The 14,690-nt window shown below is 47.0% G+C and overlaps 2 protein-coding genes; one reads left to right on the forward strand and one right to left on the reverse strand.

Moving 5' to 3' along the window:
* Window positions 1-376: 376 nt before the first annotated feature.
* GSTUM_00003635001 (uncharacterized protein) lies at window positions 377-1,994 on the reverse strand. XM_002837272.2 has 2 exons: window positions 1,156-1,994; window positions 377-1,089 (listed from the first exon to the last, which is right to left on the reverse strand). The coding sequence occupies exons 1-2, from the start codon at window positions 1,537-1,539 to the stop codon at window positions 550-552; spliced, it is 924 nt and encodes a 307-aa protein (XP_002837318.1). The 5' UTR covers window positions 1,540-1,994; the 3' UTR covers window positions 377-549.
* Window positions 1,995-4,474: 2,480 nt separating this feature from the next.
* Window positions 4,475-5,382, forward strand: GSTUM_00003636001 (uncharacterized protein). XM_002837273.2 has 1 exon: window positions 4,475-5,382. Exon 1 carries the CDS (start codon window positions 4,594-4,596, stop codon window positions 5,176-5,178), a length of 585 nt encoding a protein of 194 aa, XP_002837319.1. The 5' UTR covers window positions 4,475-4,593; the 3' UTR covers window positions 5,179-5,382.
* Window positions 5,383-14,690: the final 9,308 nt, after the last annotated feature.

The following is a 14,690-nucleotide window of genomic DNA, read 5'->3' on the forward strand; positions in this document are numbered from 1 at the left end:
GTATGATGGGTATCACGATGCGGTCTGGAATAGAATCGAGTCATACAGCATTTGAGAGGTATCATACAATACTGTATTGGGCATGGTAGGCTTGGTATGCGGAAAGATTGATGCTCGTGAACAGCTACGGCACTTTCTGCGCGGAATGCTCGTACGGTACCAGCATTGACTTAGAAGTACTCGTACTCGTACGTACTCAAGTACGGCTGGAGTACAGTACGCGATTGGCAAGCAAGGCCCCTTCGCTCCGGTTTCTTTATGCAGGCAAGTTTGCATGCATTTACACGGCCCTTACTTCCGCTGCTCTGCTCACTCCTTGCCTTGATCCCCAGCACAGAAGAGTGCGGTATGTGAGTTATGGCATCATACACCAAAGCAAGCTAGCATATGCAGGAACCGCGCGTTGCGCGCCCAGCATTAACAATTGTTTCTTGATCGGATGACTAACTAGGTAAACCAGTAAAAACGAACATGAAAGATTGTATGACCCCCTTAAACCCCTCCCATAAGTCCTCTTCTACCGCATCTTGACTAAAAGGGAGGAAAAATCTACCTAACTACCGCCCCCTCACTCCCACTCTCACTCTCGAGCGCTTCATCCTCATCCTCCTCATCGCTGTCGCCGAACTCTCCGCCGACCAAGTCTGCCTCCTCATCGGCACTAACGCTGATCCCACCACTCCCTCCGGTGCCCCTGCCCCTCCATCCACCCCCGGTGCTCCTCTCGCCACTCTTCCCCCCAATCTTGCCGATCCAGCGAAGTATCAGGCCGCCCGAAATAAAGTCCTCACCGTCGAGGATGGCGCCGTTGTCGCGGATCTTGACGCGCTGTCGGCGCCAGTATATCCACGCGAATTCGATGTACAGGATTGTCTGTAGTACACCGAATATAACCGCCCACGGCTCGAAGAACTTGTCCGTCGGGTCGTTGTATCGCACGATCCAGTTTGGGATGTATAGTGCGCGGTAGACGCCCAGTGCTAGTAGGTAGTAGCTTGTTATGGCGGTGGGGATGGCGGTGTACCGCAGCAGCGATATTTGCGGGAGTACGGCGAGGGATTCTAGGATTATGCTGAAGGTCCAAGGGATCTACAGTGTCATCGTATTCCAATTAGCATCATGTTCCCATCGCCCACCCTGCAGGGGGAAGCTTACCTGAGTGGCCCAACCTCCCCTCTTCGTCTGCCTCCAAATAACTTCCTTCAACCCCCAACAAACCGGTGCGAGCACAAAGCTAATCGCTAGAACCACCGCCGCTACCCTCCACTCCTTTTCTTCCTCACGACTCCGCTTGAAAACCCTCAGCATGACATATATGATGTAGAAGCTAGTGAGGATGTATGTCCACTTGAAAATCGTCACGTACGCGCTGGCGTCAGGGCTGAAGATGTCGGTGTAGCGGGTGAGAAAGACGAGAGCGTAGAGCATCTGGGTGAGGAGGGAGATGCCCTCCGCACTACTGCGGAGGTGGATCGTAAGGATTAGAATTGCTTTGGAGGCTAGGTGGCAGAGGTCGCCGGTTAGGCGGTAGGCGTTCATGTGGCCGGGCATCCTTTATGTGTGTTTTTCTGTGTGGCGTTCTAGAAAGCAGTGAAACAAGAGAAGGGAAGAGAGAGGGGCTAGGGGAGATAGGCGAGGGTTCACTCTGGTTATACACGTGTCGACCTCGTCCCGTAAAATTTGATGCGATGTCGGGGAATCCTACCGTATTTCCCCAATCACACTGCCGGTACCGCACTATTGCAGATGGACGGATACTCGTGGCGTTGCAACAGATGAGGGTGGGGAAAATAGCTGTCGTGTTCTATGCTATGCTCTTCTATGCTAGCTTAGCCTAGTCAACCCCTATGATACGCGCGGTGGCTAACGTATTGTATTCGTCCGTGATAAATAAATGACAGGTAATGTCTGGTCGAAGCTATCTCGGGCTGGCCCTGGAGAGGATTGTTCGCATCGTTCGAAGGTGGGGGTGGTGGTGCGATGGGTTACTTATGATACCGTAACTCGTTGCCGAATTGTCTCTAGGATCGGGAGTTGTGGGGTAATTAGAGTTGCTTACTAAGTGCTGCTCTTGGACTTACCCGGCTTTCATGGGTAGTCAATCGGAAAGGTTGCGGAGTCATCGGGTGAGAGGATGCGCAAGCAATAGAAGAGGACAACATGCGCCACGTGAACCAGTGACCAGAAGTACTGGTGAGGGTTAATTAACGGTATTGGGTCCTGGATTTGGATACCGATATATTATGAACGGGTGGTTACTGTGTAGCTCGCTTCATATTTAAACCTTTGCACTTACTGAAGTGTTTTCCCTATCGCTGTGACCCACTTTCCAAAAACCACACCTTGTTTCTGGGTCTCTACGGTGACTTACGGAAACAATTAATACATAGAATCCAATAAAGAAGGCATATACCGATGGACTAGATGGAATCTCCACTTCCGCACTATACCCAAATGTGTACTTAAAGTGCGGTAGGGTGCCCGTACTGGGGTTGCAGCTAAGCGCTCGCTGGCTCCCGATCGGCACTCTAAAGAGTTCCTGCCGGTACAACATCGCTTTACACCAATGTATCTTTGTGGCTCAATGTTACTTCGCAGCTCAAGGTGACTTTGTGGCTCAACATTACTCTTAGTATTATAGTTTACGGTGCAATATAACTTTGCGGCTGAGTTGCTATCCGGGTACAACTATTAGTAATCTTTTCCTTCCCTTTGACAATCGTTTTTAAGATAGAAACAGTCGCAAAACTGAACGGAGTAGTTGTATTCTACGAGGCGCTGGGTTGTGTTGGGCCACAAAGTTAGGTTGCGCTGTAGTATTAGGGGGATTTAGCAGGTCCGGGGCACGGTTCGTTAGGCCAAGGCAGCCTCTATACTCGAGTGAAGAGTTTAGAGAGGATACTCGAAGATCGTACCTACCCGCCTAGGCGGTTATATACCCTCCTAGAAAGCGTCCTGTCTTTGAATGCTTCTCAGGTGATAATAAGAATTGGTGGAGTGAATTTTTGAGGTGGAATTTAAGGCTTAAATCCTAGGGTTTTTATTAAAAAATAAATAGAAAAAATATTAGGCTTCAAGAAAGGCATGAGGGATGAAACAAAGGTTAATGGTTTTGTAAGGGGACTGATTAGGATTAGTACACTTTCCTTATCCGCCTCATAACTGCTATCCATGGCAACCTAGATGGACTCTATTGCTAGAGCGTAGTTAGACTCGGGCGAGGGAATTGTTCCACTTTCGTTACCCTAGCGAATGATGCCTAGACCTGCTAAATCCCCCCTACTCATGTTGAGCCAGCGGGAACTCATTAGAGAGCGCCCGGCTGCAAGCCGTAAGGGTTGTAACGCCTAGCCACAACCTTGGCACGAGTACCTACGAGCACTGAAGTGTGAAAGTCGAATCATGTGCTGAGCGGCGAACCCTAACCCTGAATAGCGTTCGAGTTCAGAGTTAACTGGTGGCTTATTACTTAACTGCTCACGGTATGAAGGAAACAAAAGTAGAAGAAGTAGAAGTAAGCAAAATCGAGTTTATGCGATATGCCATAATCGCTCTGTGGTTCGAGTACTCGAGTACTTGCTGGCACAGCTCAAGGTGCGTACATACCGCAGTGTTGCTGCGGTATCTGTATACTACTCGGGTACAGTAGTGCTCATCATTTATGTTTTCAGCCCTTTCCAAACTGGAGGTGTGACCATATAGTAAAATCTTATGAAATCCACTGTCTCCGATATCCCTATAATCGGATTCTGGGTCGAAGTTACCGAGAAGGATTAAAGCTCTACCGACACAGTAAAGATCAGAACTCAGCAGGTGTTGGATCTCATTTGCGATTCCTTTGGCTTGTCAAACTGAGCCTATACTGGGCTGATGGAAGAAGTGGATTTCGCGAGATTTTACGGTAGTATCATCCGTCAGTTGGTATGATATCATACTTGTAGAGGGTAGTAAGCTATAGGGCTAGGGTTGGGGTTTTCAGGAAACTGACTTAATGTCAGCCTTAGCCCAATGAGCAACCAATGGAAATGCGACTTCCTCAGAACAGAATTCATCCCAATAGGCTATTATTTATGTATTGGTACATACAATTTACCCGGAAATAAATGATACGCGGTGAAAACATGAACAACCTGAGAGGTAGGTACACTGGATTCCGGTACATAACAGCTGACTTGAGAAAGAGGCCATCAGACAAGTCAAGCCTATATCAGCTATAGGACTACCATCACAGCCGCAACCTACCCTAATCCTATTGAAACACTCGGGTTTTCGCGATGCTAACCAGGAAATGGTGGGTGAGTATGATACTAACCACAATTATTCTTGGCTGTGCAGGTATTGCCTTATCGTATCGGTAATAGCATCACCATTAATGACTCGAGTATTTGTGTGCTGTGGCCGGATGAGCGGTATAAATACTCTTCAATATCCCACGATCTGGAAAAAAAGCCATCCTCTTACACATCTCTCAACAGTACTTCAAAAATACACTTTTATCTCAACAAAATTTCCAGTTCTTTTATATCACCTCACGACACTCACTATGTCCTTCTTTTAATACCAACTTCCCATATCCAAAAACCAAACATCAAAATGAAGACTACTATCTTCTCCTCCACTATCGCCATTTTCGCTACTTTGGCGACTGCCCTTCCCGCCACAGCCCCGGCTGACCCCGCAGTTACCCCCGGCGCAGGCATTACCACCCGCGACCACGTCAAGCAAGTGATAAGCTCCAGTGCCGTGGTCACCATCAACGAAGATACACCCGACACCGCCCTCGGCATTGTCGACAAAGCGATTGTCTCTCGGGTTGACAGCAAGCAAAACTCCCAAGCGCTCCTCAAGTTTGATTTCCCCGAAGGTCTCACTGGGTATAAATGCCGATTGGCGTTCGGACACTCAACCCAGTTCGGCGGTACTGGTAAGATCCAGGTATTCGCCATTGGGGACGCGAACATTGCGGGAGCGACCTTTAATAAGAGACCTTTCAGGGACCAGTTTAAGGCTACTTTCCGTGTTGCCGGTTGGGGTGAGGCTACGGTTGTTGATGGTCCGGGATTGACTTTCGATTGCCCGTTTATGGGAGCTAAGGCATATGAGGTTATTTCTGTCGGTGATAACAATCAGGTTGTTTGGTATGCGCCTTGGGGCGGATTGAGAATCGATGTCTTGTAAGGTTGAAGCCATTGTCGGGTAAGATTTTGCTTGTACTACGGCTTTCATGCTTTTGTCATGTTAGCTCCTTTCTTTTCTTTCTTCAAACTATTTTCTTTGAAGGATTGCATTGAATGGTACTAGTGGGTTGGGTTTGCATTTCGTTTTTTGGAATTAGAGCATTGGGTTACAATTCTATCGTTATTAAGTCATTTTCACGAGAACTATTATGGTTAGATTAATCGCACTGCGGGAATTGATGGGAGGAATATACACTTTTATACTTGAACCTCTTCTGAAAGTGATTTTTTCTTCATACCCGTATGAGCCATTAGAGATGGCAGAAGAAGAGTGACAATGCTTTGAGTTTTGCTAATAAGCATACTGCTCTGATTAGTTTGTTGGGCAAAGGTTTGCCAGCTGTACCCAAGTCTCTTCAGATTGTCTTGAGATATATTGGCCTGTTGTGATGAACTCATAACTTTAATCCTAATCTGTTTATGGCATCGGGATAATGGTATCTTAGCACTATTGGTTTTTTTGGCTGAGGAAAATAATTTTTGATCAAACAGATTCAAAATCTTCCAAACTGTTCCGGACTCTGCAGGACGTTTTTTAAAATAGACTCCGGAACTGGAAATAAATATTGATTGACGTGTAGTGTAATCTATTGGTCCACCGTGCAATATTTTTTTGATGGAACTGCTGAAACCTTTCACACTGATGCAAAACCCATCTTCTGGGATCTTTGAGAAATATCAAGTAGAAGCTCCAAACCTACTGCTCGAACAGTATAGATTAAACTAGAAGCTTGGAGTTGCTCTCATTGATATAGACCCAATATTGGGGTGTTGGGGTTATCACAATTGTGGATAACCTTCAGAGTGTTTAATTTTAGTTTTAAATTTATTGAGTGTAGTGATTCAAAGAGTCAAAAAGAACTGATACATATCTCCAAGATGTAGGTGAGTCAGGTAAAGTCAGTTAGGCACCCTATCAAGTATATTGAAAAGACCACACTCAAACAACCAATTCACAAGTAACCTCCCAATCCCAATCCCAATCCACTAATCCCCAGTTATGACAGACTCGACCCCAGCTTACTTAAGAGCTCTCGGAGAAAGTTCGCGTTTTGGGGTACCCTTAGTCCAAAGTAGATCTTTGGTCCAACTGATTCTCGTATCCAGCTTCCTCTTCAGGTTATTCATTCTTCTCCGATATCTCCCATCAGAGAAGGGGGTGTGAGAAGATTCGTCATCGGCATCGTAGGCGCTGCGTTCTTTCTCGTATTCGATATAAAGTTCTCGACTCGGAGGTCGGATATAGCTGGTATATCCGAACGTTTTATTTTCGGGTGTGATTTTAGTGTCTGTAGGCTTGGTGATTGACTTCTCAATAGATTCTGCCGGAGATTGGTGACATGTGGGGTTACTGGTCTTTAGCTCCGCAGCTGGTTCCTTATTTGTAATCTCCTTTGGTTCCTGTGTGGAGGCGCTGGTGGTATGTGGAGAGATACATCTCTTTACTGGTAAATGGTCAGGTACGGGCGGAAGTACTGGATGCTGATGATCGACAGCGTTAATTTCTTTTCCTGCCTCCATGTTCCTTTTTTGTATTATGATTTTGTTTTGCAACAAGTGGGAAGTCCTTAGAGGATAGAAGGAAGTATGTGTACGGGAGTGGTTGAGTAGTTGTAAGAATGGTGGGGCAGGAATTGTGGAGGAGGAGGTAGGAATAAATGAAGGGAACAACGGTTGGAGAGCGATGGTGAGAAGGAATGATGACTGGATAAGCTGATGGATGTGAGTTGTGGAAGCGAGAGAGGCGATCGATGTAGGATGGATGTTAGTGGAGATGTGGAGGTGTGGGTAGGTAATGAAGAAACCTTTCAAGGACAGAAGGTGGTGGAGACTTTGCGGGCTAGGTCAACATTGAGTTTTCAGTTATATTATACGCTAAGTTTTGGAAAAAATTCAAGTCTAGCGTAGTACCTCTTACAATAATAATATTATAGTATTGTTGTTTTGGTATTGTAGAAGAAAGTAGTAGTCATACTTAGGGCACGGTTTAAGAAAGCAAACCCTATTGCTGATAAAAACTTGAGAATTACAATCTTTCTTATTCGGTTACTTTAAGTTTAAATTTTACTGTTTCTTACAGCATTATAGAACTTGATTTTAATTTTTTTCTCCACCATTCGAGTCTGGTGAGCATAGTAGAGGAGATTTGGGAGGAGGTGCACTCAGCAAATATACAGAAAATGGGTCGGCAGTCCAGCCCTAGTTTTGAAAAGCCTATATCGGTGCAGTTGAAATTATTCGCGGTCGCCGAGTCCCTGAGGGGCCCGAGCAAGAGCTGGCTGAATCCTGCAGCAACTTATGTTAAAGGCAACAGATACAGAAGCCAGGCCGAACTTCGGTTTTGAGAAGATTGTTTTCGGTAGTTCGGGCAGGCCATAATCAAAGCGGTCTGAACCGGCCCGCCTGAAAATATGTAAAATTTGTTGTTATTCTTTGGGACAGCTGCGTGGGGAGGAATTCCTATTGGGTGGACAGCGGGCGTCCAGTACCGCAATCGTGGTTATTTGTTGTTTTGACTGATGATATATAGCACAGCGCAATAGTTCTTACGCGGAAATGGTAACAATAAAATAGTATATTCTCTTGTAATAATCGAGTTGTCTGAATGTACAATATAGAAAGAATATAGCCGAGTTATATAGAAAGGCTGTCTCAGCATGATACGTCCGAAGAGAAAATAAGGAAACAAAGGAAAATCGATTAAGCGTATGAGGGTAATAAGAGGTACAAAGAGGTAATAAAAAGAATAAAGAAAAGAAGGATAAAGAGCTATGTCCTGCCAGCCAGGGTAACTGGCATTCTGAATAGAGAATTTAAGAGTATAAAGAAATACTCATAGAAAAAACAAAATACTTATGCTTTTCTTTTTACTTCCGATATGTATTGGGAATATCTTTGTACTCTTAGTGAATTAATTGAGGTGTTCGTTGGCAATGGCACCAATATCACTATTACCCGAAAACCCATCATGCTCAACGCATATGGTGTTTTTTAACAAGAAGGTTTACTGCAGCGGTCTGGAAACTGCTGACTCCAATCGTATGGCTAGACAATTATGCAAAGATGGTATTTGAAATCCTAACTGGGGAAATATCCTCCCAAAGAAAAAAACAGGGCGCGAAAAAGAACAAAAGCCTGCTTGACCTAAAAACAGGTAACGGAGAGGGTGAGACAAATTGGGTGATGAACGAAAACAACTAACAAAGGGAAAATAGTCTGCCTTTTGTCATTCTCTGGATCATCCAGATCCCTTCCTGTAGACTTCCAGTGTATGCCGTGTTCTTCATCACATTCAATCTTACCACTTCCAACATTGGTATTTAGGCCGAAGATGAGAAGATTTGATAAACGTTAAGTTCTGACCGAGGGTAAGAGTATGCCAGTAACCGAGGATATTCCTCCCTACAGTATCTCCAAAATTTAATAATGGGAGTAATGATTTCAAAAAAAAAAAAAAAGAGAGAGAGAGAAAGGGAGGGAGGGAGAGAGGGATGGCGCGGGCGTTGTCGCAGGTGGTGTTTGATTTGTAGGACTAACCTATAGTCAAACATATAGAGGCGTCCGAGTAGCAGGTATACGGCGAGAGTGTTAGGGGTTGTCAAGTAAAAATATGGAGACCCCCCTTCTCTGCGAATTTGGGTTACGGTTGTAGAGTCTTGGCAGTAGGGAAATAATAATATGGGGTAAGCAGTCAAAAAAAAAAATTACCGTCGACATATAAGTTAGTGATGGGAGAAAATCTTAGGTGCCTGTAATTCCAAAATGGTACCGCCTCACCCATCCCAGTTTCCCACTCAGCGAAAAACCCCAATAAACTCCTGGATAACGTCTATATGAGATTCACGATAGAAAACTCGGGAGATTCCTGCTATTGAAGCACATTAGAATGCTACTACTCGAGTAACTTGCAATCACTGGGCAGTAGCGTTCTAGCATTAGTCATGCTCCCTCCCAAAATGATTGGATGCTAAGTATTACACAACAAGCCTCATCACCCTGCTTTCTTCAGCCTTGATCACAAAATTTCACAAACTCCCGCGATACCGGTACAAATTTTTTTACTATTTCTACATAAAACCCACACTCTCGAAAGAATATCATGGCCCAGACTGCGCAAGTCAATATCGGCGACGGCAATGCCAACTGCGGAAACATAACCGGCAGTTTTATCAAAAACAAAACTGTATATAAGTGCGACGAGGATGCGCAGATCATGCGTTGGCTCTCACCACTGGAGCCAAATAACAGACACCAGAGCGTGCGCAACGAGCGGTTTGACGGTGTGGGAGATTGGCTATTGGAGACTAGAGAGTTTCTAGAGTGGAAGTGCGGTGGGACTGGAGCCGATGGGGCTATCCTCTTTTGCAGCGGAAATCCGGGAGTGGGAAAGACGTATCTAAGGCAAGTTGCAGGATTCTCCGAAATAACGCGAAAATTGCTGACGGTAGGAAATATTAGTTCATTGGTGATTGACAGCCTGTGCAATCAGGCGGGCGAGGAGGACACTATCGTTGCAGGCTTGTACTGCGACTTCCTCACACAGGGAGACCAGACGGTCGCCAACATTATGGGAGCTATCTTGAAGCAGCTATCTTGAAGCAGCTGGTATGCAGAGGGGACATCCCGAATTATATGCGAGAGGTGTTTCGCAAAGCGAAAAAGGTGTTCGGCGGCAGAGGGCTTCGACTTCCGGATCTCATGGGAATGCTGAAGATGGCGATTGCTTCGCTACCCCAAGTTTTCATATGTATTGATGCACTGGATGAATGTTTACCGAAGAATCTGCCAAAGCTTCTGGAGTCGCTAAGAGATATTGTTCGGGAGTCCCTAGGACGCGAATATTTCTCACTGGCAGGCCTCATGTCAAGGAAGATATTCTAAGATATTTCAGCCTGGTTGTGGTACTAATTAGTCCTACCATAGGCGACATTAGGAGTTATCTGGAGATGAGGTTGGACGAGGACAATGATCTAGAGGCGGTGAACGATGAGTTGCGAGCGGACATCATTGGAACTATCCTGGAAAAGATATCTGACATGTAGGAGCATATACCATTCCAATTCTATCATCAATTCTCATCTATGATCCTGTGCAGATTCCTCCTTGTTTCTCTGAACATCGACGCTATTCTGGGAGAGGTAACAATTCGCCAGAGAAGGAAGAAACTCGAAGAGATGACAAAGGGCAATGGACTGGGCGATGCCTACACGGCAACCCTAACCCGACTGAAGGCGCGGAAGGGAAACAAACCAATACTCGGGCTGAAGGTCCTGATGTGGGTGTTATATTCGGAACGACCATTACAGGCCGCGGAGCTCTGTCATGCCTTGGGAGTGGAGGTGGGATCTGCGGATCTGGATGTCGAAAATGTTCCTGCATTACGGACACTCCTGGCGTCCTGTCTTGGTCTTGTCACGGTCGAGGCGTCCTCTTCCACTATCCGTCTAGTACACTATACTCTCCAAGAGCATCTCTCAAGCGATCCATCATTATTCCACAGCCCTCATTCAGCAATTGCGGAGATTTGCTTGACATACCTCAATTTTGAATGTGTCCGGGATCTCTCGCCAATACTTCGCTTGGCTCCCGCAACCACGCGCACTATCTAGAATATATCTCTCTTGTTACTGGAGGAAACACGCAAGAAGGGAGATGACAGAAAATGTCAAATTTTTTGCACTGAGACTTCTGGATAGATTTGAGGAGCATGTATCTGCCCGAATAATGTTATTGCATTATAATACAGATAGGAAACCAGGTCCTTATTTTAATGTAGCTCAGGGGCCTATCGGATTCACAGGGCTACACGGAGCAGCATTTCTCGGGATGGTGGAGGTAGTTACTGCCGTATTGGAGATGAAGGAATGGGATGTTAATGCAACTGATATCATGGGGCATACAGCTCTCATATGGGAAACGGTGAGAGGGAATGAGGGGGTAGCAAAGATGCTTTTGAAACGCGGGGATGTCAATCCCAACAAGGCAGACACTACATATAACCGGACCCCGCTCTCGTGGGCCGCAGGGGAAGGGTGTGCGGGAGTAGTAAAGATGCTTTTAGAGCGAGGGAATTTCAATCCCAACCAAGCTACCATCGGATATGGCTAGACGCCACTCTTGTTTGCCGCTCGGAGAGGGCATGAGGGGATAGTAAAGATACGTTTAGAGCGAGGGGATGTCAATCCCAACCAGGCAGACACCGATCTTGGCGCGACGCCACTCTCCCTGGCCGCCGGGAGCGGGCATGAGGGGGTAGTAAAGGTACTTTTGGCGCGAGGGGATGTCAATCCCAACCAGGCAGACACCAAAGATGGCCAGACGCCACTCTCGTATGCCGCTAGTAGCGGGCGTGAGGGGGTAGTAAAGATACTTTTGGAGCGAGGGGATGTCAATCCCAACCAGGCAGACACCAAATTTGGCGCGACGCCACTCTCCTGGGCCGCTGGGAGCGGGAATGTGGCGATAGTAAAGATGCTTTTGCAACGCGGGGACGTCAATCCAGATCAGGCAGACACTTGTGATGGCCGGACGCCACTCTCGTGGGCCGCTGAGAATGGGTATGAGGGGGTAGTAAAGCTGCTTTTGCAACGGAAAGATGTCTGCGTCACCACACAAGATCATATGTTACTAACCAAACACCACTGTCGAGGGCACTCGGTAAAGGACGTGATCGAGTCGTAACCATGCTGAGCGAACGGGACTGTGTCGGCTCTGGGATCGAAGCAGGTCGCGTTGGCTAGGCCTCCCTCCCGGCCTACGCTGGGCATGGGGGCGGGGGTAGTAGGTCTACCATCTAGAGGTAGTGATCCTAATGCCGATATCGTAGACATCAACGGCCAACCTGCGCTCCTATCGGTGGCCCCGATGAGCGGGAACCGGTACTGGACCTCAAAAACTCTCTTTCCAATCCGCGGATTGTGATCTCCTCTCAATTGAACATTCCATGCTGCTTCGACCTCCTCCCGGACGGCCCCAAAGCTTGTGGTACCTCAGGGGAGTTGACGCCCACCTAACAAGACTCGGCCAATTCTCCCGCTTACGGTCGACCGGCAGACCGGTATCTTGCCTCTTTTGTTTGTCTTTATCTTTTTCTTGTTTACTTTCTTCCTTCTTCGGTACCTTAAATATCCTTGCTCCCTAAATGACTGCCCAGCTATATTATCTCCTTCATCTTCTCTTATTCCTATTCTTCATTAATATTCGTCTTATCCTTTTCTGGGCGGTGGTCTGCTTGTATAGTACGGCCCATTATGGGTAATGGGCAGGAATATACTAAGCTTTAAGAAGCTCGTCTTATATATTCACAAGTAGTTTATCCACTCCCACTAGCTTCTCCTAACACCACCAATCAATCGGCACCAATTTCCCTGGAAGCTCATCTGCGGTGATACACTCGTGCCAGCCCCACCTAATCCCATTGCCGGAGCTGCTCAAATCAGTGAAATAAAGCCCTAACTTCAGCGTTCTAAATACCCCCATTTATGCTACCGTACGAGCGAAGAGCCATGCCGGTATTATCAACGAGTCTTGTGCAACCCGATCTATCGCGCAGCAAGTACAATATCTTCCGGAAATCTACCCCGTTCGCAAGACTAGCAGAGAAAGACTTGGATAACTCTATACCCCTGGACCATCATAGGAGTTGTCACCCAAGCTAGGGCTTCAGCAACGCTGGTAAGAGAATTCCATAAGACCGGATTATGAGCGGGAGATGGGAGAGAGAAGGGGAGTTTACCCGGGTGAGCAAATATGAAAGGTGGGAGAAACCCACACACGATTGCTTCTATTTCTTACTTCTGGCGATTGGGTTGATATTGGCGGCCCGGGAAGGTTCTTGCGAAGGAATTTGGTACGGTATACCCTATCGTATAGTCTCTGAATGGAAGTGTCAGCGGCCCGGATGAGTCATCACCCTGAGCGATTAATCGGTTACCACCGCAACTTTCGATGATAGGAGTATAGTGATGGAGGTCTGGTACTGCGCAGGGAAATATGCCGTTGTACAGGCGCCCCAATGTCACAGCTATTAGCCAAACTGCCGTCACGAGAAAGACCGGGTCAGTTGCTGATAGGAAAACTGAGATGTGTTCGATATTCGATGTATATGACAAGTGTTCGCAAAAGAGTTTAAGGCGATGCCGTGGGGCGTGCAAGCGTATAAGTTAGTACAGTGAAAGGAACGCAGCTCAGACTAGATACAGTTTTGTGGTGACCCGCACAGTGGGTTCACACAATACCAGTCACCGCCGCGCGGTCCGGTCAATAGCCCTGCTCACACTCACAAGTGTGCCCTAACCTAACATACCACGATGGGGTTACTCCATCATATATAAGAGGAACGGCCCGAGACCGCCAATTGGACACTATCACCGGAATAAATAAATAAATAAATAAATACACCAGAGAGCTGGAAAACCCTACAAATCCGATGCTGAGGAATCCTATATAATAAAAAGCCTAGCAAAATCCAACATTTCATATGATATACCACCCCTTTGCTTCCACGATGACACAAACTCTGTTTCTGAAGGAAAGCCACAACTCCTGGAAGGAATTGCACCTCGTAGAGGGAATCTCTCTCGGCCCGTAGTTTTGGGTCGTTTTGGCACTGCGGTAGTGGGTGGACAGGAGGGCAGACATTCTACAACCTGTATTTGTCTAAATACCGGTATTCTTGCTAAGATGTCTCGGATTTTCACAAACACTTCTAGGTGCGGACTGATGTAACTGGAAATTTTTCTCAAAAGTAATTAGATAAACTCTTTCTGAGTAATGAAACACAAGCAATCACTCGAAATCTCGGCCCGCCGGTGACCGAGGCCGGCCCGCTTTTGGTCCTGAAGCGTCGTCGCTTTCCTACGGTCTAGCCCGGCTGTCCCCGGAAGATCCTGGATCAGTCCGGCCATGCCGTAGTCTTGAAGAGTCTGGGTAAGTCATGCCGCTCAGGTCCACTGGGGCTGCGCCGGACATCAGGGGGTCCCGGGCGGGGAATACTTTTTCACTCTCAGGGTATGGGTGGTCTGTGGGGCCCATAGCACGGCTGTTCTTTCCATTCTCCCGCAGGCGGTCAAGGTGGTATCATAGCATCATAGCTGACCGTAGAGCTAAAGTTATAGGGGGTACCATGACATAGTACGGTATGCAAGAGACAATTGCTGACCTCCGGCCCGCTGAGTGTTGTGGTCGGTAAGTGGAGAGGGCGGGCCACGGTACTGGGACGAGGAAATTGCTGTTCGGTGGCTCGCGGGGTGCCGCAGGATTGACAACGGCTATGGGAGGTTGCGTGACACGGCGGGTCAGTGCCGGGTGGGTTACGTAACTTAAGTGGGATCAACCAAGGCTCTGGAGCGGCGCCATTGCCGAATTCTAGCACGTGACCTTTCAACCAATTCCTCTAGCGGGTTCCCTTGGAAAATTTTGTGGGATGCTAACTCCGGAATTAACAATATTGAC

The sequence above is a fragment of the Tuber melanosporum genome (genome assembly GCF_000151645.1).
Source record: "Tuber melanosporum whole genome shotgun sequence assembly, scaffold_180, strain Mel28".
NCBI lineage: Eukaryota > Fungi > Ascomycota > Pezizomycetes > Pezizales > Tuberaceae > Tuber > Tuber melanosporum.